Source organism: Schistocerca americana, chromosome 9 (assembly GCF_021461395.2).
Source record: "Schistocerca americana isolate TAMUIC-IGC-003095 chromosome 9, iqSchAmer2.1, whole genome shotgun sequence".
Lineage (NCBI taxonomy): Eukaryota > Metazoa > Arthropoda > Insecta > Orthoptera > Acrididae > Schistocerca > Schistocerca americana.
Window position 1 is genome coordinate 104368659 of NC_060127.1, and position 26018 is coordinate 104394676.

The 26018-nt window shown below is 43.8% G+C and overlaps 1 protein-coding gene across 1 annotated transcript in view; it reads left to right on the plus strand.

The window, feature by feature from the left end:
• Positions 1 to 15200: 15200 nt before the first annotated feature.
• The window catches only part of LOC124550706 (fibrillin-1), a 131965-nt gene continuing 121147 nt past the window's right edge, over positions 15201 to 26018 (plus strand). The window contains exon 1 of the mRNA XM_047125428.1: positions 15201 to 15310. Within this exon, the coding sequence (XP_046981384.1) occupies positions 15201 to 15310 (110 nt within the window). The remainder of the gene's footprint in view (positions 15311 to 26018) is intronic.

The window sequence follows — 26018 nt, forward strand, 5'->3', positions numbered from 1 at the left end:
AAGGAGTCATTCCAATCGCGGGAGCGGAAAGACCTACCTTAGGGGAAAAAAAGGACAGATATACACTCGCGCGCACACACACACACACACATATCCATCCGCACATTTACAGAGACAGGCAGACGTATGTAAATTCAAAGAGGTTGGACAGAGATGTCAGTCAAGGCGGAAGTACAGAGGCAAAGATGTTGTTGAATGACAAGTGATGTACAAGGGGCGGCAACTTGAAATTAGCAGAGGTTGAGGCCTGGTGGGTAACGTTACCCAGCAAGCTTCAACCTCCGCTCATTTCAAGTTGCCGCCCCCTGTACATCACCTGTCATTCAACATCTTTGCCTGTGTACTTCTGCCTCGACTGACATCTCTGCCCAACCTGTTTGAATTTACATATGTCTGCCTCTGTCTGTATATGTGCAGATGGATGTGTGTGTGTGTGTGTGTGTGTGTGTGTGTGTGTGTGTGCACGAGTGTATACCTGTCCTTTTTTCTCCCTAAGGTAAGTCTTTCCGCTCCCGGTATTGGAATGACTCCTTACCCTCTCCCTTAAAACCCACATCCTTTCGTCTTTCCCTCTCCTTCCCTCTTTCCTGATGAAGCAACCTTGGGTTGCGAAAGCTTGAAATTTGTGTGTGTGTTTGTGTTTTTTTTTTTTATTGTGTCTATCTACCAGCACTTTCTCGTTTGGTAAGTCACAACATCTTTGTTTTTTATGTATATTTTTCCCGCGTGGAATGTTTCTCTCTATTATATTCATAACTACAAAGTAACATTTTTATATTTTGGGAACATGGGAATTAATAGTGGCAGCAACTTCTCACTTCCATCACTATTTACACACCATAGTGTCATCATCCTCTCTTTTCTTTTACCTCTGTGGCACTTTTCTCCCTTAACAGAATATGATTTTGCAGGAAGTAAATTATAAAAGATGTCAGTGTAATCAGCATTTAAAATGTATCTGGGCTCATAACCCTATTTTATTATTTGAGGAGCAAAACAACATGTGATGGTTGAAGTAGAGAGGACATAAAATAAAGTCTGGCAATGGCAAGAAAAGCGTTTTTGAAGAACATAAATTTGTTAGCATCAAATATATCAGTTTAGTATTGGAGGGAATTGTAGGGGTAAAAATTGTAGAGGGAGACCAGGAGATGAATATATAAGCATATTCAGAAGGAAGTCTGTTGCAGTAGTTATTCGGAGATGAGCTTGCACAGGATAGAGTAGCACGGAGAGCTGCAGCAGACCAATCTTTGAACTGAGGACAAGAACAACAGCAACAACTATTACTTTGTATCAATCATGGCAATTCAATGTTCTTGCAGTAGTGCACAATTTCCAAGACTAGAACCTCACTTTCTCCACTTACCCTTTGAAATTACAGATTATGCCATTTTTTTCCTTTTGCAAAAGAAAAATTCAACCAGTCATTCGATGCACTGAAATCTGTGCACATATTTCTGCTTATAGGACTTCTTCCATTTCTCAGTCCTTGAAACAACTTTTGAAGAATATTTTATACAATATTCAATGTGAACATGCAAATGTTTTTTTGGATCCACAGGAATTGTCTGCTGCGACATCTAAAAACGCTTCCTCATTTTTTCAATATGCTGCACGTGTAGACGGCGGTGTTAAGATTGTGATTCTCAGCTTTCGCTGAACTGTAAGCATTCTACAATTGTAGGCTGTTATTCCACAAAAGTAAAACTGATAACTTCAACACTTAACTAACTGAACAACTACACTTTTTGTGCCTCATAGGCTCAGTGATTGTGACATCAGATCATGTAACTGTTATAACGTCAAGTTTAACAAATATATTTCAGAACGACACAACACATATAAGTCACAGAGTAAGTTGACAAGCAAGACATGTGTACACGTTAGCATTCGAATGAGCACTGAGTCCCAGTCTAGCGGCCGCTGCTCGGCTGGCCGCTTAGGTGGCGCTGCTGCTGCATGGCTGGGAGACAGCGCCGCACGGTAGAGGACGCGCGTAATTGCGCGGCGGCGCTTTTAATGATTGGCGCGTCACAACAGTAACCTAAGTCACATGGAGATTGGTTTCTAATTCTTTCAACGTATCTGTCAGTATGACTACGAGGGAAGTAGAGCTATTCACCATGATCTAAGTACACATCAAACGTGTTGAATCGATTACCATTCACTGTGTCACAGGACAAAAATTACAACTTCTGTGAAGTGGAAATTAATCAGAAACTCATTAGAACATTTTGAGACTTCTTGAAATATGGATTTCAGTTTGCAAAATGTTTCAAGTTTATTCCTTAAAAGCAGACTTTTTCTTAAAGTTCACTAAGAGCGGGGAGAAATAAATTAGTTTGGAATTTCAATGTAGCTCTTTCTTTTATTATTATTTACATAAATTATCCATGTAGTGACAGCCATTGACCAACCCTGATAGCTACACATATTAAAGTGCCTGCTTTCGGGTCTCGAGGAGGCGCAACGGTCCCAGATTACTTCCCACATTCACCTAAGTGAATGCCGAGCCAGTACCCTTGTCCCATCTCAGATACTTTATATGCACAGTTGCACATGAGATTCACACTAGACACAGACATATGCGGTACACAAATTCTGTCCCAGAGACAAGCATCAGGAAGGGCATTCAGCCACCAACTTGCCACTAACAATGCCAAAACTGGTATAACAGTGTAGATCCCGAATGAGATTTTCACAGTTCTGCAAGTTTCGCAGGAGAACTTCAGTAAAGTTTGGAAGGCAGGAGACGAGGTACTGGCAGAAGTAAAGCTGTGAGGACGGGGCGTGAGTCGTGCTTGGGTAGCTCAGTTGGTAGAGCACTTGCCCGCGAAAGGCAAGGGTCCCGAGTTCGAGTCTCGGTCCGGCACACAGTTTTAATCTGCCAGGAAGTTTCAGTGTAGATCCTGTAGAGAAATGGAGCTAAGACAAAAGAAGAAGAAGTGACGCATTATTACTACTACTACTATTACTACTACTACTATTATGGCTTGCCAGAATTTAATCCTCATAGAGTACTTGGAAAAGAACAGACTTATATAAATGGTGTTTTTCAAAAGACATAACAACTTTAATCATACGACTTACAGACCTAGTTTTTTTTTACATTTTTTAAATTGAAGTACATCAAATTCTTTTATCTTACAGCTAAAAAGTGGAATATGTCAACTATTGGTTATGTGGCACTCATCCCGTCTGAAGCAGATTTCTTGACAAACTTGCTGCATTATGTCAGGCATAACTTGTTCAGTTGCATCGTTAATTGCTGCTCCGATGGTTAATTGTTGCAGCCTTCTTTGCTCAACTCTTGCTAGCACTTGAGACGGTATGGTTTGGTGCTGGCATACTACGTGAGTCAAAACTTTCGATCTATTTTCTTTCGAAATTAGATTTGGTCCGTATGTTATACGAATAGGTTTGTGTGAATTTTCAAAGCTGTACAGGTGGTGCAAACACCGTATCTCTGATGAATCCCCACGAGAAAAAATCAAGAGGTGTCAGGTCAGATGACAGAGAGGACCACGCAGTCAGCAAATCGTGCCCAATAATTTTAGTTGAGATGTGGTGGTTTAGGAGTTACTGGATGAGGTGAGGCAGTGCAGTGGCTCACCATCTTGAATATAGAGTATGCTGCAGTCTTGGTCAGCCTTGTTAATCACTGAGGTAAAAAAAGTTGCTGCAGTCTTGGTCAGCCTTGTTAATCGCTGAGGTAAAAAAAGTTTTTGAGTGTATCTAAGTACACTATTCTGTAGACTGTTTTCACTTGGAAAAGAAAGGACTGTAAACTTTGCAACTGCTCAGCACCCAAAAAGATATCAACTTTTGGGTTGTCGTGGAAGTGTTCTGAGACTTCGTGGGTTGCCCCTATCCCAAAACCTGTAGTCGTGTTTATTAACTCTGCCATTTAACTGAAAGGCTAACACATCACTAACGGTAATGTTTCCAGTGTTATCTTCATCCTTATATAACTTATGTAATATTTCCACACAAAACTAATTGCTAATTTGTGCTGGTTGAGAAGCAAATATTTTCTTAACTCATGGCCAGTCATGTGGTGGATACCCAACTCGTGAGAAGCACGTGGGGTCAATTTTGTAGGACTGTTAACAAGGCTTTGTCTCACTTGCTCTATGATGTTGGCAGACACACAAGGTTGACTTAAGAATATTTTATGGCTTACCGAGTACTCAGTTTCGGCAAAACATTTATGCCACTCCTAAATGCTAGGCCTGCTGGGTGAAGCTTTGCTTTACCCATTGCGAAAATTACATTTTGCTGTTGTTGAAGACACGGATTCTTCAAACCAAAACATGCAGCAAACATGATCAAGACAAGTGAACGCGGCCATTTTTGCTTAAACTCTCACCAACACTTGTAGTAGTGTGATTCGGTACTACGTGCATCAAAACTTGATCCATTTTCCTTAGAAATTTGGCCAGCACTAGGTCTGTAAGTCTTTTGAATAAGCTTGTATAAATTTACAAGGTTGTTTAGTCCTTTTAGAAATTCTCTTCATTGAGCCTAATATGTTTCTTTGTTGGATCATTTGGTACAGGAGTTGAATGGAAGACATCTAAGATTGGCAGGCAAAACACTGGTTAATGCACCATTCCAGACTGCACCAACACGTTCTCCACAGTAGATCCAAGTTGCTTCTTCCTGTTTCACATCTTCAAGATTATCCCTGTCAGGAGAAAGTTTCTTCAAAGAGAACTACTGTTTCCACCAATGAGCATATTCCAGGGTTTGAAAAAGCTAGTTTGTTCCCACAAGCATAAAAAAAATAAACTTCTTGAACAAAATGTGCATTGTAATAATAAGTATTGCAGTCTACATGGGCAAGATGACGACAATTTTTTATTTATTTATTCACATATTCCTGTAAAAATACAGGTATATACATTAGAACATGTATGTAATGAGACTACAGAAAGACAGAAGTACATATAAAACCAAATGTCAATATCTAAGATCCTAACCTATTTCATCAGCTTTCATGAGGCTACTCCAACTCCCCTGATAGGATTGCATGGGGCACTCATCCCTAATGTGCTTGATTGTCTGGCTCACAGTCACAAATCAGAGACTCAGTAGCATCCCATTTGGAAAGCTAGTTTGCGCATCGACCTTTCCCAGTGTAAGCCCTGTTCAATTTGACCCGTAGTGTCCTGTTGAGTTCTGCCCCAGCAGTATCACAGTTACACTTCTGGAACCACTCACACTCTTCAGGATTTTCAATAAGTTAACAGCTCTGATCCCACAGGTCTCTCACCTCGATACTAATTGCATTTAGCTCTTCTGCTTGCCATAACGGTGGATTTCTTGAATGGAGTCTATTTCGTAGTAGACTTGGTATGCCTTCCTGTATGGGTAATTCCAGGTTCTCCTGCAGCTTGCGGTTTTCCAAAAGCGAGTCCTCGCTTCTGCAGATTGTGGGTGGATGGGTGTTACTCAGCAGAGGAAGCCAATTGGTGGCCGTTGGCTGGATTGTCCCTTTTATTAAGTGCGTAGTGTGGTCCAACTGGACGTCATTCAAGTTGCGTTGACAGCTGTATAGCCACCCTAGGACACAATGTTCTGCTACCGAGAAGATCAGCACGATGAACAATGTGCGCAAGGTATGAGCTGAAGCTCCCCGTGCCATTCCACACAATTTTTGAAGTTACAAGTTTTTATCTTGGCAGCAGTATTTTCAAGATTGTTTTATATGAAGGAGTGCAATCAAGGAGGACACCGAGGTCCTAGGATACCTGTTATGGCTATGAGTGTTTCCATTAGGTTTCACTGTGGGCTCTGTGTCAGCTGGTTTGCTGTAATGTACATACTTCAGTTTTACTTGTGCGGGGTTTAATTTGCTACTTTCTATAATAATAGCTCATAATGGATAGATCTTCTGTGAGAATTGTCTCTGTGGTAGACCATTACTTGATTTCCACTCCTCACAAGTAAATGCCAAAGTGCCTATTGTTTATAATAGTGGTGATGAGAGTTACAATTTTTCAGCATCAGATTGTTTTTTTTTTTTTTTTTTTTTTTTTTTTTTTTTTTTTTTTTTTTTTTTTTTTTTTTTTGTATATCATCCCTTCTCGCCAGACTGTGACATATACCAGGGTTAGGTCAACAAATGTGACAGGTGTCTTCACGTTTTCGTGGAAGCCGGCCTCCGTGAAAGTTGTTAGGACAGATACCTGGTCGCTGTATTTCTCTCTGGTCTGAAACCTACTTGCTCAGCTGGGATACGTTCCAGAATGAAGCTGCTAATTCTGTTACAAAGGAGCCTCGGAAGAGTTTATCGAGACGGTTCACAAGGGAAATGGGTCCGAAGCTTTGAGGGTGGTCAGCCGGTTTACCTGATTTCGAAACTGCCACTATTTTTATTGTCTTTGGCTCGTTGAGCAGTGATCTATTATCTAGGATGTTGCAGAAGAGGTGAACCACTCTTTTTTTCCCTTCCCTACCACTACCCCACCCCTGGCCTGCTATCCCTCCCCCTCCCCACCCCACCCTCCTCCTTACCCCCACCCAGTTGCCTCTCCCACCATGCACTGCTGCTTATAGTCTGGTTTCAGCTGAGACCGACCTTGGCCGTGTGTGTTTACATATACATCTACATCTACATACATACTCCGCAATCTACCATGCGGTGCGTGGCAGAGGGTAAGTCGTACCACGACTAGCATCTTCTCTCCCTCTTCCACTCCCAAACAGAACGAGGGAAAATGACTGCCTATATGTCTCTGTACGAGCCCTAATCTCTCTTATCTTATCTTTGTGGTCTTTCCGCAAAATGTAAGTTGGCGGCAGTAAAATTGTACTGCAGTCAGCCTCAAATGCTGGTTCTCTAAATTTCCTCAGTAGCGATTCACGAAAAGAACGCCTCCTTTCCTCCAGAGACTCCCACCCGAGTTCCTGAAGCATTTCCGTAACACTCGCGTGATGATCAAACCTACCAGTAACAAATCTAGCAGCCCGCCTCTGAATTGCTTCTATGTCCTCCCTCATTCCGACCTGATAGGGATCCCAAACACTCGAGCAGTACTCGAGAATAGCTCGTATTAGTGTTTTATAAGCAGTCTCCTTTACAGATGAACCACATCTTCCCAAAATTCTACCAATGAACCGAAGAGGACTATCCGCCTTCCCCACAACTGCCATTACATGCTTGTCCCACTTCATATCGCTGTGCAATGTTATGCACAAATATTTAATTGACGTGACTGTGTCAAGCGCTACACTACTAAAGGAGTATTCAAACATTACGGAATTCTTTTTCCTATTCATCTGCATTAATTTACATTTATCTATATTCCGAGTTAGCTGCCATTCCTTACACCAATCACAAATCCTGTCCAAGTCATCTTGTATCCTCTTACAGTCACTCAACGACTACACCTTCCCGTACACCACAGCATCATCAGCAAACAGCCGCACATTGCTATCCACCCTATCCAAAAGATCATTTATGTAGATAGAAAACAACAGCGGTCCTACCACACTTCCCTGAGGCACTCCAGATGATACCCTCACCTCCATGAACACTCACCATCGTGGACAATGTACTGAGTTCTATTACTTAAGAAGTCTTCGAGCCACTCACATACTTGGGAACCAATCCCATATGCTCGTACCTTAGTTAGGAGTCTGCAGTGGGGCACTGAGTCAAACGCTTTCCGAAAGTCAAGGAATATGGCATCTGTCTGATACCCTTCATCCATGGTTCGCAAGATATCATGTGAAAAAAGCGCGAGTTGCGTTTTGCAGCAGCGATGCTTTCTAAAGCCGTGCTGATGCATGGACAGCAACTTCTCTGTCTCAAGGAAATTCATTATATTCGAACTGAGAATATGTTCGAGAATCCTACAACAAACCGATGTTAAGGATATTGGTCTGTAATTTTGAGGATCCATCCTTCTACCCTTCTTATATACAAGCGTCACCTGCACTTTTTTTCTAGTCGCTCGGGACTTTACGTTGGGCAAGAGATTCACGATAAATACAAGCTAAGTAAGGAGCCAATGTAGTAGTGTGTGTGTGCGTGTTTGTGCATGGGTGTGCATGTAAGTGTGAGTGTGCACACATGTGCATGTGTCTATTGTCTTTTTTCAACAAAGTCCTCGTTTGCAGAAAGCTCACAACTCATTTTGTGACAGTCTTTTTGTTGTGCCTATCTGTGACTCAGCATCTCACTATGTGGTGAGTGGGAACCATTCCTTTCATAATATTGTTACACTCTATACCAGGTACTGTCAGTGTAAATAGTGAAGAGAAACTGGATTCGTTTGGGCACTGAGCTTTTAGAGGTGAGTTCTCGTCTTATTCTGGAAGTACGTTGTTTGTCACAGGATGATCTAGATGTTTCAAGTATATGGTTAGTGATTTGGTTACCTGAAGTACAACCTGAAGTACAAGGTTTGTGACTGGGTTCATTGGAAGCTCCACTAAGCTTACGCAGCAGGCTCCGTGCCTCTGTACTCGAATGTTCGAAGTTTACGTTTTCTACCATCTCGCACCATCGTACTCTTCCAGCAGCCTTCAGACTTCGGAGGAGGTCATCTGCAATTTGCTTTTGTCAGTTTCGCTATATTCTTCATAAAGTTGTTCGCAATGTTCATTCCGTCCCGGTATATATTCCTTTCTGAATCCACGAGGGATAAACGTTTTAGCAACGTAAGAACAACCCTGACCAGTCGGGGGTAGTTTTGTAGGTTCTGGTTTAATAAAACAAATATATATTTATCTAGGTGGTTGGCAAAACTCCGCCAATCGGCCCTGCAGAAATTCCGTCTTGGTCACAATAGAGATCTCACAATTGGGTGAGAGAGTCCAATATTGAGGATTACTGGTCTCTGTTGGCTGTGTGGGAAATTAGGTATTATTCCTCTAGATATAAGCATTGGATGCTGCCTGCAGTCGCAGGATGTAAAGCAGAGATCGAGGTTGTAATCTCTTCGCCAGGTGGCAAATCCAAAAGTTCACAAATGCTTGGTATCATAAACCAGATACAAGTTTCCATTTTCAGCCCAGTATTCGAGTGCGATAACACATTCGTTGTCGTGTGCTTAGTTCCAATGAAAATGGTGACTATAAAAATCTCCAACATAGAACAATGCGTGGGCAATAATTGGCAGACATTTAGTGGCAACGGCACGTTTGGTGGCTTGTAAATATTTTTTATAGAGGTCGCCTTCATTTGTATCGAGGCATAATGGAGCTCATTTTCTGCATTTGTTGAAATGAGGTGAGCACGCTCGATGTTGCTCCTTGCATAAGTGGCAACGTGGTAGACACTGTGATATGTAGCACCCGTAAGATTGTCGCCACGGATCCTGCCTCATTTACGCAGGTCTTCCGTAGTTAGAGCATGTGTTTCCGTCAATGTCATTATCTACAAGGAGTTGAGATAGGTATTCACTTTTGCCTTCTCTGTTTAAATGGCATACTTGGACTGAAGGGCCAAGTCTTTTAATCAGTTGGTGCTGAGAAGGTCCATTTCTTAAGACTTTTTGATTTTGATTTCTCTGCACGTTTGTAGCCAGGAAATCCAATATTTGTTCTGGCTGCCGATTATACTAATGTTGAACACATTTGTCTCATTAATTCTGTTGTGGAAATCCAGGTAAGCTGCAAACAGTGGGGGCGAAGACTCTGCGGTGTACGGAGGATTGGGTCTTTCCTGGAAGCGTGCGCGGATAACCGAGATGGTTAAGCAAGAAATTCTGGTTCGAGTGCCGGCCTGAAACCTATTTTTAAGTGTCACCCGTAGGTACGATTTCCGTGCCTAATATAGCTGATGTCAAAAGTATTCGCATTACGACAAAATTTTGTAATATTACTACAGTTGCAGATTGTCACCAAAGTCTGTTCCTCCAGACTTGCATGCATGTCTCAAGGCCCACGAAATGGTTCCATTCAAAAGTAATCACCACACCTGTTAAAACATTTATCCCACTGGGAGAAGAGAGGATCAGTTCCTGTTTCATAGTACGCAGTCACTCACTGACAGATCCACCACTGCAGCCACTCTCGCAATTGCTTGTCGAGCTGGAACTGATGTCCACGTATGCGTTTCTTCAAGTCACCAAAGGTTTTGAAATAATATGGTGAAAGATCCAGGCTGTTCAGGATACATTGCAGTGTTTCCCAACCAAATCGCTGAAACATAGCCTTCATCCAATTGGCAGTGTGGAGATGGGCAATATCGCGCAACAGCTTGATTCTGTCTGACACTGTTCCTGGGCGTTTTGATTTTATGGTCCCTTGCAGTTTCTGCAAAATGTGTTCATAGCTCTGCTTGTTTGTTGTGGTTCCACGTTCGAGGTACTCACTGAACAGAGGACCCCTGCAGTCGAAGAAGGCTGGATCGTGACCTTATTGGAATTTACACGAACAGCTTCGGATGACTTTGGTGGGTAAATGTCGGATGTTGTCACTGTTAGTTTTGCTGTTTTCCCTCAGGCTCAAAATGGTTGTACCACGTAAGGTCAAGATCGTCTTCTTCTTCAACTGTAGGGACCTTCTGCTCTAGAGTTCCTCGCGTGTGGAACCATAATCAGTATGGAACACTATGAAGATACTGTGCAGAAACTGAGATGGGCCATAAAGTGAAAACGCCTAGGTATGATGTCGGGTGGAAACATTGTGTTACACGATAATGCCCAACCCTACAATGCATCGGATGAAGGCTGCTACACTTCATCGATTTGGGTGGGAAATATTGCAGTATCCTCCATATGGCCCAGATCTTTCACTGTGTGATTTTCACGTCTTTAGTGAACTGAAGAAAGATGTGTGGATGTCAGTTCCGCTTGGAGGAAGAGTGGGTGCGGTTGTGCATCTGTTAAAGGCTGATCGTGTTCTACCAAACGGGAATGGATTGTTTCATCTCCCAGTGGGATAAACGTCTTAACGTGTATGGTGATTACTTTTGAATGGGACCTTCCATGGAACTGTTCTGGTGAGTGTTCAGTTTTCATTAGACTGTTTTTCATCGTTATGATGGATCGCCTTGAGCAGCAGGTTGATGAACTATCTGGGTTTTCCGACATGTGCAAAGAAAATGACTATGTCCTGTCGTGAGGGAAGGTATGGATTTGATGTGGAAAACTGCAATAGCCGTAAGGGGAATGAAAGATTTTTAGACTGCTTATGAGGGAACAATACAGGAACCCTCTCGTATATAGTTTGCTGGATATGTCTTCCTCCAGTACAGACGACAAAATTCTGTGCAGATCTGTGTGGAGGATTTCGGGCATTGGCCTCCAGCCCCAATGGAGCGATATGGTATATGTAATATGCTCAATGACAACACACAGACGGTAATTGTTTTTCGATATACCAGGAGAGAGAGATGCGGTAAGTCTTGTCGGAGGTACTATTACAAGCAGTACTATAAACGGAGCAAATCTACTACGATTTTGTTCCTAAAACTTATAGCAATCGGCTGTCTCTATTCTCGTGGACTGTTTTTTATTTATTGTCACGATAGTGTGTTTAAAAAAATAGGTTTTTTTTATACTTCACAACCTCTACTTATAAGGTAGACATCACTTGAATCACAGATCGTAGTGGAATCTAGAAATGATAGTGGATTTTTTTCTGACGTGTGAGCAGATTGTGTAAGTTAGGTTGTGATGATCAAATTGCTTGCAAAACCAGAACGCAAGAATCTGCTGCTGTATAACAGAAACTTTACAGACATGTCGGAAGAGGTTAGTTACGCATCAAAAATGTCCCATGTAAGCATGCAGATGGTAAATGGTTTCGATGTAAAGGAAGAGACTTATAGGATGTGTTACAATACAGATTCTCACGATCTGTTTGTTATACGCCTGTACGATATAGCATCGCAGTGGTAAAGCGAGATCTGCCAGTGTACAAAACAGCTACGTGCTCTTGAATTATAGCTTGTTGTTGTCGAACATAAAATGATTGTATTTTTTTTTTTTCGACATATCATCTGATGGTGTGAAGGATTGTATTCTCCGACGTTATTTCACGTGTCTGAAATGTTTGAGATACACACGAGATCACCTGTGTTCAAATGTTCAAATGTGTGTTAAATCTTATGGGACTTAACTCCTAAGGTCATCAGTCCCTAAGCTTACACACTACTTAATCTAAATTATCCTAGTGACAAACACACACACACCCATGCCCGAGGGAGGACTCGAACCTCCGCCGGGACCAGCCGCACAGCCCATGATTGCAGCGCCTGAGACCGCTCGGCTAATCCGGCGCAGTGCACTTCTCTCCAAGTCTCAAAATAATGAGCTGCAAATTGTATCATGCAGGTAAAAACTACACTGATTTTGCTCATAAAACTAAAAGAAAATGGACTGTGCCTATTTTCGTGGAAACAGGACATTTATTATCATTGCGATTGTATTTTCCTTTTTTAATACACTACTGGCCATTAAAATTGCTACACCAAGAAGAAATGCAGATGATAAACGGGTATTCATTGGACAAATGTATTATACTAGAACTGACATGTGATTACATTTTCACGAAATTTGGGTGCATAGATCCTGAGAAATCAGTACCCATAACAAACACCTCTGGCCATAATAACGGCCTTGATACGCCTGGGCATTGAGTCAAACAGAGCTCGGATGGCGTGTACAGGTACAGCTGCCCATGTAGCTTCGACACGATACTACAGTTCATCAAGAGTAGTGACTGGCGTATTGTGGCGAGCCAGTTGCTTGGCCACCCTTGACCAGACGTTTTCAGTTGGTGAGAGATCTGGAGAATGTGCTGGCCAGGGCAGCAGTATAACATTTTCTCTATCCAGAAAGGCCCGCACAGGACCTGCAACGTGCGGTCGTGCATTATCCTGCTGAAATGTAGTGTTTCTCGGGGATCGAATGAAGGGTAGAGCCACGGGTCGCAACACATCAGAAATGTAACGTCCACTGTTGAAAGTGCCGTCAATGCGAACAAGAGGTGACCGAGACTTGTAACCAATAACACCCCATACCATGACGCCGGGTGATACGCCAGTATGGCGATGACGAATACATGTTTCCAATGTGCGTTCACTGCGAAGTCGCCAAGTCGCCAAACACGGATGTGACCATCATAATGCTGTAAACAGAACCTGGATTCATCTAAAAAAATGACGTTTTGCCATTCGCGCACCCAGGTTCTTCGTTGAGTACTCCATCGCAGGCGCTCCTGTCTGTGATGCAGCGTCAAGGGTAACCGCAGCCATGGTCTCCGAACTGACAGTCCATGCTGCTGCAAAAGTCGTCGAACTGTTCGTGCAGATGGTTGTTGTCTTGCGAACGTCCCCATCTGTTGACTCAGGGATCGAGACGTGGCTGCACGATCCGTTACAGCCATGCGGATAAGATGCCTGTTATCTCGACTGCTAGTGATACGAGGCCTTTGGGATCGAGCAGGGCGTTAAGTATTACCCTCCTGAACCCACCGATACCATATTCTGCTAACAGTCATTGGATGTCGACCAACGCGAGCAGCCATGTCGCGATACGATAAACCGCTATCGCGATAGGCTATAATCCGACCTTTATCAAAGTCGGAAACGTGATGATACGCTTTTCTCCTCCTTACGCGAGGCATCACAACAACATTTCACCAGGCAACGCCGGTCAACTGCTGTTTGTGTACGAGAAGTCGGTTGGAAACTTTCCTCATGTCAGCACATTGTAGGTGTCGCCAGCGGCGCCAACCTTGTGTGAATGCTCTGAAAAGCTGATCATTTGCATATCACAGCATCTTCTTCCTGTTGGTTAAATTTCGCGTCTGTAGCACGTCTGAAGGTGGCAGGGGTAAAATACAGGGAGCGAAAGGCTATTTACAATTTGTACAGAAACCAGATGGCAGTTATAAGAGTCGCGGGGCAGGAAAGGGAAGCAGTGGTTGGGAAGGGAGTGAGACAGGGTTGTAGTCTCTCCCCGATTTTATTCAATCTGTATATTGAGCAAGCAGTAAAGGAAACAAAAGAAAAATTTGGAGTAGGTATTAAAATCCATGGTGAAGAAATAAAGTCTTTTAGGTTTGCCGATGTCATTGTAATTTTGTCAGAGTCAGCAAAGGACTTGGAAGAGCTGTTGAACGGAATGGACAGTGTCTTGAAAGGAGGATATAAGATGAACATCAACAAAAGCAAAACGAGGATAATGGAATCTAGTCGAATTAAGTCGGGTGATGGTGAGGGAATTAGATTAGGAAATGAGACACTTAAAGTAGTAAAGGAGGTTTACTATTTGGGGAGCAAAATAACTTATGATGGTCGAAGTAGAAAGGATATAAAATGTAGACTGGCAATGGCAAGGAAAGCGTTTCTGAAGAAAAGAAATTTGTTAACATCCAGTATAGATTTATGTGTCAGTAAGTCGTTTCTGAAAGTATTTGTATGGAGTGTAGCCATGTATGGAAGAGAATAGAAGCTTTCGAAATGTGGTGCTACAGAAGAATGCTGAAGATTACATGGGTAGATCATATAACTAATGAGGAGGCATTGAATAGAATTGGGGAGAAGAGGAGTTTGTGGCACAACTTGACAAAAAGAAGGGATCGGTTGGTAGGACATGTACTGAGGCATCAAGGGATCACAAATTTAGCATTGGAGGGCATCGTGGAGGGTAAACATCGTAGAGGGAGACCAAGAGAATGAATACACCAAGCAGATTGAGGAGGATGTAGGTTGCAGTAACTACTGGGAGATGAAGAAGCTTGCACAGGATAGAGTAGCATGGAGAGCTGCATCAAACCAGTCTGCGGACTGAAGACCACAACAGCAGCACGTCATCTTTGTGGTGCAGCAATTTTAATGGCCAGTAGTGTACGTTTGGCGACGTCACCTACTGAAGCTTCATGAAACTATAGGGGCTGAAGCGGAAATATTCCACGATGTCCCACAATAAATTTCGTTTTTTTTTCTTTTTTTTTCAACCGAAATTGGGAAAGAGGAAAAAAATGAGTTACGTTACTTATTGAATGGCCCTCGTATGATGAGAAGAGTACTAGGCCCAGTAGTGATCCTTGTGGTAGTAAATCCCCGCACTGCGACCCGGTGTGGGTGTGGATGCAATGACGACACGGACCAGCGAGATGCAGATTGTGCGGCGGCGGATCCGTGATGGGTGCGCTTCCGTCCGTTTATCTGCGGGGCAGGAAGCTGGAAGGGCGTCTGCCGGCGCTCGCTGCCCGCCTGCGAGTCCGCCGCGATGCCGGCGGCCGCCTGGACGCTGCTGGCCCTGCCGCTGCTGCTGCTGGCGGCCGCGCACGCCCCCGCGCCGGTGGACGCCGCCGCGGGAGTCTGCTTGAAGCCCGTCACGTGAGTGCCGCTGCTCGAGCCACGCCCTGCGCGTGCGTCGCTCTCTGTGTGCGGACGTTTGCCACCATTTCACCTGCTCCGAATGGTTGGGTCCCTTGTCTCCATCTCCTCCTCCTCCTCCTCCTCCTCCTCCTCCACCCCATCGCTTAGTGAGCCTTTCCGCTAGTTTACTTGACTTACAACCAGAATCTCTCTTGATTGTCCAACACATGTCTAGAGAGAGTTTCGTTGTTGTGGTCTTCAGTCCTGAGACTGGTTTGATGCAGCTCTCCATGCTACTCTATCCTGTGCAAGCCTCTTCATCTCACAGTACCTGCTGCAGCCTACATCCTTCTGAATCTGCTTAGTGTATTCAACTCTTGGTCTCCCTCTACGATTCTTGCCCTCCACGCTGCCGTCCAATACTAAATTGGTGATCCCTTGATGCCTCAGAACATGTCCTAACAACCGATCCCTTCTTCTAGTCAAGTTGTGCCACAAACTCCTCTTCATCCCAGTTCTGTTCAATACCCCCTCGTTAGTTATGTGATCTACCCACCTAATCTTCAGCATTCTTCTGTAGCACCACATTTCGAAAGCTTCTATTCTCTTCTTGTCTAAACTATTTATCGTCCATGTTTCACTTCCATACATGGCAACACTCCATACAAATACCTTCAGAAACGACTTCCTGACACTTAAATCAATACTCGATGTTAACAAATTTCTCTTCTTCAGAAACGCTTTCCTTGCCATTGCCAGTCTACATTTTATATCCTCTCCACTTCGACTATCATCAGTTATTTTGCTCCCCAAATAGCAAAACTCCTTTGCTTCTTTAAGTGTCTCATTTCCTAATCTAATTCCCTCACCATCACCCGACTTAACTCGACTACATTCCATTATCCTCGTTTTGCTTTTGTTGATGTTCCTCTTGTATCCTCCTTTCAAGACACTGTCCTTTACTGCTTGCTCAATATACAAATTGAATAACATCGGGGATAGGCTACAAACCTGTCTCACTCCCTTCTCAACCGCTGCTTCCCTTTCATGCCCCTCGACTCTTATAACTGCCATCTGGTTCCTGTACAAATAATAAATAGCCTTTCGCTCCCTGTATTTTACCCCTGCCACCTTTAGAATTTGAAAGACAGTATTCCAGTCAACATTGTCAAAAGTTTTCTCTAAGTCTACAAATGCTAGAAACGTAGGTTTGCCTTTCCTTAATCTATTTGCTAAGATAAGTCGTAGGGTCAGTATTGTCTCACGTGTTCCAACATTTCTACGTAATCCAAACTGATCTTCGCCGAGGTCGGCTTCTACCAGTTTTTCCATTCGTCTGTAAAGTATTCGCGTTAGTATTTTGCAGCTGTGACATATTAAACTGATAGTTTGGTGATTTTCACATCTGTCAACACCCGCTTCTTTTGGGATTGGAATTATTATATTCTTCTTGAAGTCTGAGGGTATTTCACCTGTCTCATACATCTTCCTCATCAGATGGTAGAGTTTTGTCAGGACTGGCTCTCCCAAGGCCGTCAGTAGTTCCAATGAAATGTTGTCTACTCCCAGGGCCTAGTTCCGATTCAGGTCTTTCAGTGCTCCGTCAAACTCTTCACGCAGTATCGTATCTCCCATTTCATCTTCATCTACATCCTCTTCCATTTCCATAATATTGTCCTCAAGTACATCGCCCTTGTATAGACCCTCTGCTTTCCCTTCTTTACGTAGAACTGGGTTTCCATCTGAGCTCTTGACATTCGTACAAGTGGCTCTCTTTTCTCCAAAGGTCCCTTTAATTTTCCTGTAGGCAGTATCTATCTTACCCCTAATGAGATAAGCCTCTACATCCTTACATTTGTCCTCTAGCCATCGCTGCTTAGCCATTTTGCACTTCCTGTCGATCTCATTTTTGAGACGTTTGTATTCCTTTTTCCCTGCTTCGTTTACTGCGTTTTTATATTTTCTCCTTTCATCAATTAAATTCAATATTTCTGCTGTTACCCAAGGATTTCTACTAGCCCTCGTCCTTTTGCCTACTTGATCCTCTGCTGCCTTCGCTATTTCATCCCTCAAAGCCACCCATTCTTCTTCTACTGTATTTCTTTCCCCCATTCCTGTCAATTGTTCCCTTACGCTCACCCTCAAACTATCTAGAACCCCTGGTTCTTTCACTTTATCCAGGTCCCATCTCCTTAAATTCCCACCTTTTTTTATACATACACCTGTCTATTTCTACAACGGTTTACAACAGTTTACAGCTCGAACATTTAGCTATTTTTGACATAAACACCATTTCTGTCGATGCATTTTTGTAGACGCTGTGGCAGTTTTTGTATGCCCATGTGATACATTGTTTTCGGAACCCATGTTCATTCCTACAGAGGACATTTTTGATCTCTAGAAGAGTCATACTACGCGAGCGTAAAACACGTTCCAAAATTCAACAACACATCGACGTCAGAAATAAGAAACGTGAAATGTATTCGCAGTTGCGAATATGGACATGTATCAGCTGTTTAAGGGAATGACGACAGTGAAAATCTGTGCCGGACCGAACTCGTACGTGGATTACCAGCTTACTGCGAGCAGTCGCTTTGCCATTTGGCTACCCCAGTTCGATTTATTGCCAGACCCAAAGTTCCATGTGTCGTGAACCATGTGTCTACGAGGGTAATCCTAAAAGTAAGGTCTCCTTTTTTTTTTATATAAGTACAGAACTCTGTTTGTGTGGCAGTTGGTCACACTGTTATGAAGAGTGCTTCACGCGCTGTGAGTAAACATGCATACGCCGCGCTGAGGCGCTCAGCCTTGGCTTGGCAGCCGTTGAGATTGGAGCTCCCGTCGGATGTTGCCGCCAAGTGCGAACTGCGCGCAGATATTCGGTTTTTGAACGCAAATGGCACTACGCCGATTGAAATCCATCGCCAATTGGCGGAAGTGTATGGTGAGTCATGCATGGATGTCAAAAATGTTCGTAAGTGGTGTAGAGAGTTTGCAGCTGGTCGGACGGAAATTCACGCCAAAAAAAGGAGCGGGAGACCTTCAGTTTCTGAGGAATCAGTGTTAAGGTTGAGCAAAGCGTGCGTGAAGATCGGCGGATCACCCTGGATGACCTCTGCACGTTGGTTCCTGAGCTTTCCCGAAGCACCGCTCACAGAATTTTAACGGAAACATTGAACTACCGGAAGGTGTGCTCAAGATGGGTGCCACGCAAACTGACTGAGGACCACATGCGGCAACGAGTTGATGCTTCCCGCGCGTTTCTTCACCGCCTTGCAGCCGAACAGGACAACTTTCTGGACTCAATTGTCACGGGTGACGAAACCTGGGCATATCTGAGACCAAGCAACAATCACGCCAGTGGCGGCATCCTTCTTCGCCAAAGCCGCGGAAATTCAAACAAACACAGTCTGCCGGTAAAGTCATGACAACCGTTTTTTGGGATCGGAGCGCCAAGTTAGCGGCTGGCGCGCTGCCAAGATGGCCTTGAGCCGGCTTATCGGCGGGGTCAAAGGTCACGCGCTCAGAGAGCTTACGTAACATGCTGTTGCATACTCTATGTCGACAGATTCTAGATGTACATTCCCCGGTTCTCAGCTACGCTACAGATCAATTTATTTATGAAAATATAAAGTACAGTCTCCAACAAATTTTACATATTCACATGTACCTTTACCTTTAATCCAAATAAATACAGTTTCATTAACAGATATTTTACGTCTATTGCGGGTATACAAGGAGAAGGGTGAGGGTGACATATATGATGATTTGCCAAAGTCTTTATTTGCATTTTCACAAACATGGTATGTGCGGTTAGCTATGACGTCACGGTCGACAAAACTTTCCAGTCCAGATACATTGGGTACACCTGTACCACCTCGTACAATTGCGACAGTTAGCCAGCCATTACCATGCGAAAATGTATCATTCAGGTCAACACTGAAGTTCAGTCTACATCCACAGAAGACAGCAGGTCCATCTAGTCCCTACAGAAGATATCGTCGTCGTGCAAGACAGACAATATATAAAACAATTGAAGACGTCGAAATGACAACATCTGTTGCCGACAAGAAGAAGAATACTATAAAATCTGTCGCTGCACATTCTTTACTAGATGGACCTGCTGTCTTCTGTGGATGTAGACTGAACTTCAGTATTGACCTGAATGATACATTTTCGCATGGTAATGGCTGGCTAACTGTCGCAATTGTACGAGGTGGTACAGGTGTACCCAATGTATCTGGACTGGAAAGTTTTGTCGACCGTGACGTCATAGCTTACCGCACATACCATGTTTGTGAAAATGCAAATAAAGACTTTGGCAAATCATCATATATGTCACCCTCACCCTTCTCCTTGTATACCCGTAATAGACGTAAGCTATCTGTAAATGAAACTGTATTTATTTGGATTAAAGGTCGACTTTATGCCTACTGGGACCATAATTAACGCTGACAGGTACTGTGAGACTCTGAAAAAATTCAAGCGGGCAGTTCACATCCGGAGAAGAGGAATCTTGAGCAAGGGCGTACACATTCTCCATGACAACGCTCGGCCACATGTCGCTCGGCAAACAGTTGCACTCCTGCAACAGTTTCAGTGGAACATAATCACCCACACACCCTATAGGCCTGACTTGGCGTCCCGTGACTATCACCTGTTCCCTGGGTTAAAAATACATTTGGCCGGAAAGCGATTCAGCTCCGACGACGAGGTGAAAGAAGAGGTTCATAACTTTCTGAATGGCATGGCGGCGAGCTGGTATGACATGGGCATACAAAAACTGCGTCTACAAAACTGCATCGACAGAAATGGTGATTATGTCGAAAAATAGCTAAATGTTCAAGTTGTAAAGTAATGTAAACCAGTGTAGAAATAAACAGGTCTATGTACTTATAAACAAATAGGAGACCTTACATTTGGGATTACCCTCGTATACTGAAGAGCAAAAGAAACTGGTACACCCGCCTATATCGTACAGGACCCGCGCGAGCACGCAGGACTGCCGTAACAAGACGTGGTATGGACTCGAGTTATGTCTGAAGTAGTGGTGCAGGGAATTGACACCACGAATCCTGCAGGTCTATCCATAAATCCTTAAGAGTACGAGGGGGTGGAGATCTCGACTGGACAGCAAGTTGCAAGGCATACCAGATATGCTCAATAATGTTGATGTCTGGGGAGTTTGGTGGCCAGCGGAAGTGTTTAAACTCAGAAGAGTATTCCTGGAGCCACTCTGTAGCAATTCTGGACGTGTGGGGTGTCGCATTGTCCTGCTGGAATTGCCCAAGTCCGTCGGAATGCACAATGGACATGAACGGATACAGGTGATCAGACAGGATGCTTACGTACGTGTCACCTGTCAGAGTCGTATACAGACATATCAGGGGTCCTATATAATTCTAAATCCACACGCCCCATACCATTATAGAGCCTCCACCAGGTTGAACAGTCCCATGCTGACATGCAGAGCCCATGGATTCACGAGGTTGTCTCCATATCCATGCACATCCATCCACGAGACTCGTCCGACCAGCAATGTGTTTCAGATCTTCAACAGTCCAATGCCGGTGTTGAAAGGCCCAGGCGAGGCGTAAAGCTTTGCGTGGTGCAGTCATCAAGGCTACACGAGTGGGCCTTCGGCTCCGAAAGCTCATATCGATTATGTTTCGTTGAATGGTTCGCACGCTGACACTTGTTGACGTCCCAGCATTCATATCTGCAGCAATTTGCGGAAGGGTTGCACTTCCGTCACGTTGAACTATTCTCTTCACTCGTCGCTTATCCTGTTCTTGCAGCTTCTTTTTCCGGCCGCAGCGAAGTCGGAGGTTTGATGTTTTACCGGATTCGGGATATTCACCGTACACTAGTGAAATGGTGGCACAGGAAAATCCCCACTTCATCGCTACCTAGGAGATTATGTGTCCCATCGATCGTGCGCCGACTACAACACTACGTTCAAACTCACTTAAATCTTTATAACCTGCTATTGTCGCAGCAGTAACCGATGCAAGAACAGCGCCTCACACTTTTTGTCTAATATAGGCGTTGCCGACCGCAGCGCCGTATTCTGCCTGTTTACATATCTCTGTATTTGAATACGCATGCCTATACCAGTCTCTTTGTCGCTTTGGCGTAAAAACCGGATATTGCGGCTGAGCAAACTAAACGTTTTATGCAGTAAAAAGACAGATCGTCAGTTGCACAAGTTACAATGTAAGAAATTGATTTAGTGATTGGCCAGCCGCGGTGACCATGCGGTTCTAGGCGCTTTAGTCTGGTACCGCGCGCCTGCTACGGTCGCAGGTTCGAATCCTGCCTCGGGCATGGATGTGTGTGATGTCCTTAGGTTGGTTAGGTTTAAGTAGTTCTAAGTTCTAGGGGACTGATGACCTCAGATGTTAAGTCCCATAGTGCTCAGAGACATTTGAATCAGTTTTTAGTGATTAACTGAAATGTAGACACAGAGGAATAGAAAATAATTGCCGCACACTAATACGTAAAAACACATAGACAGTTGCGTAAAACGGATAGGACAATGTGTTGACTGATTGAAATAGCTACATTGGTGAGTCAAGAGATGAGTTCATGAGTTATGAAGAAAGAGTAAGCAGGTTGACCTCGATCTTCTTCAAATCTTTCTTTTTACACCTTTTGTTCTCCAAAACATTCTGAGTCTTATTCATTGAATTTAGGTATTATCTCTAAAGCCGATGTTATTCATTAAAAATAATGTATTTGCTGCAGTTATTGTTTCAAACCCGAGCGATGTGACGCACTGGTTAACACGCTGGACTCGCATTCGGGAGGACGACAGCCAGCTCGATTTAGGTTTTCCGCAGCTTCCCTAAATCGAATTAGGCAAATGCCGGGATGGTTGCTTTGAAAGCGCACGGACGACTTTCTTCCCTATCTTTCCGTACTCCGATGGGACCTATGACCTAGCTGTTTGGTCCCCTCCCACAAATCAAACACCCAACAAGTCTCTTGTTGCAAGTGTCAACGACTAGACTGATATATTTCCCCACTGGCCATAGATCCTCATGTGATTTCCAGTATATTGCTACTTACCGTAAAGAAGACACGTCAGGCTGCAGACAGGTACCATTGAAAGACACTCACACGTAGCTTCCGGCCACAGGTTTCGTCAGCAAACACACACACACACACACACACACACACACACACACTCACACACACACACACACACACACACACACGATCGCCAACTCTACAACTCCAGCGTCTCGGGCCGGAATGCAGGAGATGGCGATCGCGTGTGCGTGAAGTGTGTGTGTGTGTGTGTGTGTGTGTGTGTGTGTGTGTGTGTGTGTGTGTCTGTCTGTGTGTGTGTGTGTGTGTGTGTGTGTGTGTGTGTGTGTGTGTTTGCGTTTGCGGACGAAACCTGTGGCCGGAAGCTACATGTGAGTGTATTTCAATGGTATCGGTCTGCAACTTGATTTGTCTTCTTTACGGTAAGTAGCAATCTATCTTTTCCTACAGTGTTGATATTCCTACCTGGATTTTCCATTGTCTGCTATATATACAAAGTGTACAACTTTGCTCAGAGGCTCAAGTAGGTATAAAGACGAGGGCTAGTAGAAATCCTTGGGTAACAGCAGAAATATTGAATTTAATTGATGAAAGGAGACAATATAAAAATGCAGTAAATGAAGCAGGCAAAAAGGAATACAAACGTCTCAAAAATGAGATCGACAGGAAGTGCAAAATAGCTAACCAGGCATGGCTAGAGGACAAATGTAAGGATGTAGAGGCTTATCTCAGTAGGTGTAAGATATATACTGCCTACAGGAAAATTAAAGAGACCTTTGGAGAAAAGAGAACCACTTATAACCCAATTCTAAGCAAAGAAGGGAAAGCAGAAAGGTGGAAGCAGTATATAGAGGGTCTATACAACGGTGATGTTCTTGAGAAAATTTTATGGAAATGGAAGAGGATGTAGATGAAGATGAAACGGGAGATATGATACTGCGTGAAGAGTTTGACAGAGCACTGAAAGACCTGAGTCGAAACAAGGCCCCGGGAGTAGACAACATTCCATTAGAACTACTGACAGCCTTGGGAGAGCCAGTCCTGACAAAACTCTACCATCTGGTGAGTAAGATGTATGAGACAGGAGAAATACCCTCAGACTTCAAGAAGAATATAATAATTCAAATCCAAAAGATAGCAGGTGTTGACAGATGTGAAAATTACCGAACTATCATTTTAATAAGTCACAGCTGCAAAATACTAACGCGAATTCCTTACAGACGAATGGAAAAACTGGTAGAATCCGACCTCGGGGAAGATCAGTTTCGATTCCGTAGAAATGTTGGAACACGTGAGGCAATACTGACCCTACGACTTATCTTAGAAGATCGATTAAGGAAAGGCAAACCTACGTTTCTAGCATTTGTAGACTTAGAGAAAGCTTTTGACAATGTTGACTGGAATACTCTTTTTCAAACTCTGAAGGTGGCAGGGGTAAAATAAAGGCAGCGAAAAGCTATTTAAAATTTGTACAGAAAGCATATGGCAGTTATAAGAGTCGAGGGATAGGAAAGGCAATCAGTGGTTGGGAAGGGAGTGAGACAGGGTTGCAGCCCCTCCCCGATGCTATTCAATCTGTATATTGAGCAAGCAGTAAAGGAAACGAAAGAAATGTTCGGAGTAGGTTTTAAAATCCATGGGGAAGAAATACAAACTTTGAGGTTCGCCGATTACATTGTGATTCTGTCAGAGACAGCAAAGGACTTGGAAGAGCAGTTGCACGGAATGGACAGTGTCTTGAAAGGAGGATATAAGAGGAACATCAACAAAAGCAAAACGAGAATAATGGAATGTAGTCGAATTAAGTCGGGTGATGGTGAGGGAATTAGATTAGGAAATAAGACACTTAAAGTAGTAAAGGAGTTTTGCTATTTGGGGAGCAAAATAACTGATGATGGTCGAAGTAGAGAAGATATAAAATGTAGACTGGCAATGGCAAGGAAAGCGTTTCTGAAGAAAAGAAATTTGTTAACATCGAGTATTGATTTAAGTGTCAGGAAGTCGTTCCTGAAAGTATTTGTATGGAGTGTAGCCATGTATGGAAGTGAAACATGGACGATAAATAGTTTGGACAAGAAGAAAATAGAAGCTTTCTAAATGTGGTGCTACAGAAGAATGCTGAAGATTAGATGGGTAGATCACATAACTAATGAGGAGGTATTGAATAGAATTGGGGAGAAGAGGAGTTTGTGGCACAACTTGACTAGAAGAAGGGATCGGTTGGTAGGACATGTTCTGAGGCATCGAGGGATCACCGATTTAGTATTGGAGGGCAGTGTGGAGGGTAAAAATCGTAGAAGAAGACCAAGAGATGAATACACTAAGCAGATTCAGAAGGATGTAGGCTGCAGTAGGTACTGGGAGATGAAGAGGCTTGCACAGGATAGAGTAGCATGGAGAGCTGCATCAAACCAGTCTCAGGACTGAAGACCACAGCAACAACACAACTTTGCTTCCGCCGTTTGCCGATACGTGGCGACAACGGTAAGTAGCGGTCGAAAGAAAGAGGTCGCAGATGTCAGGCAGTTAGCTTGGGGTTTGGTTGTTTTGGGGAAGGAGACCAGACAGCTAGGTCATCGGTCTCATCGGATTAGGGAAGGATGCGGAAGGAAGTCGGCTGTGCCCTTTCAAAGGAACCATCCCGGTATTTGCCTGGAGCGATTTAGGGAAATCACGGAAAACCTAAATCAGGATGGCCGGACGCGGGATTGAACCGTCGTCCTCCCGAATGCGAGTCCAGTGTCTAACCACTGCGCCACCTCGCTCGGTCGGCAGTTAGCTTGGACCTCGGTCAATATAACCTCATTCAAACGTTAGTCGATTTGTGTCTGCATCATAAAGTTGTTCTTGATTGAAAATGTCAGTTTAGGAGCCTCGTTCTCGTCATGTGCGGGAGGTGTTACCGTTTTGTTTCAATATGAAGAAAACAGCGGCTGAGTCACGTCGAATGCTCTCAAGTACGTATGGTAAGGACGCTGTTAGTGCTGTTAGTGAAAGAACGTGTTGTGAGTGGTTTCAACGCTTCAAGAACGGTGATTTCAACGTCGTAGACCGGCATAGCGGCGAAAGAGAGAATTTTTTCGAAGATGCAGAATTGGAGACACTGCTGAGTGAAGACTCGCGTCAAACTCAAGAAGAATTGGCACGATTAATGTGAGTGACGCAGCAAGCGTTTTTTAAACGTCTCAAGGCTATGGGCATGATTCAGAAAGAAAGAACTTGGGTCCCGCGTGAGCTGAAACCAAGAAATGTTGAACGGCGTTTGTGTGTTTGTGAACAGTTGCTTCAGAGGCAAAGACGGAAGGGATTTGTGTATCGCATTGTGATCGGGTACGAAAAATGGGTTCATTACAATAACACTAAACGGAAAAAATTATGGGCATATCTTGGCCATGCTTTCACGTTGTCGGCCAAACCGAATATTCACGGCTCCAAACTCATGCTCTGCATTTGGTGGGACCAGCTCGGCGTCATGTGCTATGAGGTGTTAAAACCAAGTGAAACATCACAGGTGCTCCTTATCGAACGCAATTAATGCGTCTGAGCAGAGCATTAACAGACAAACGGCCGCAATACAGCGAGAGGCACGATAAAGTGAGTTTGCAGCACGACAACGCTCGACCCCACGTTGCAAAAGAGGTCGAAACGTACTTGGAAACGTTAAAATGGGAAG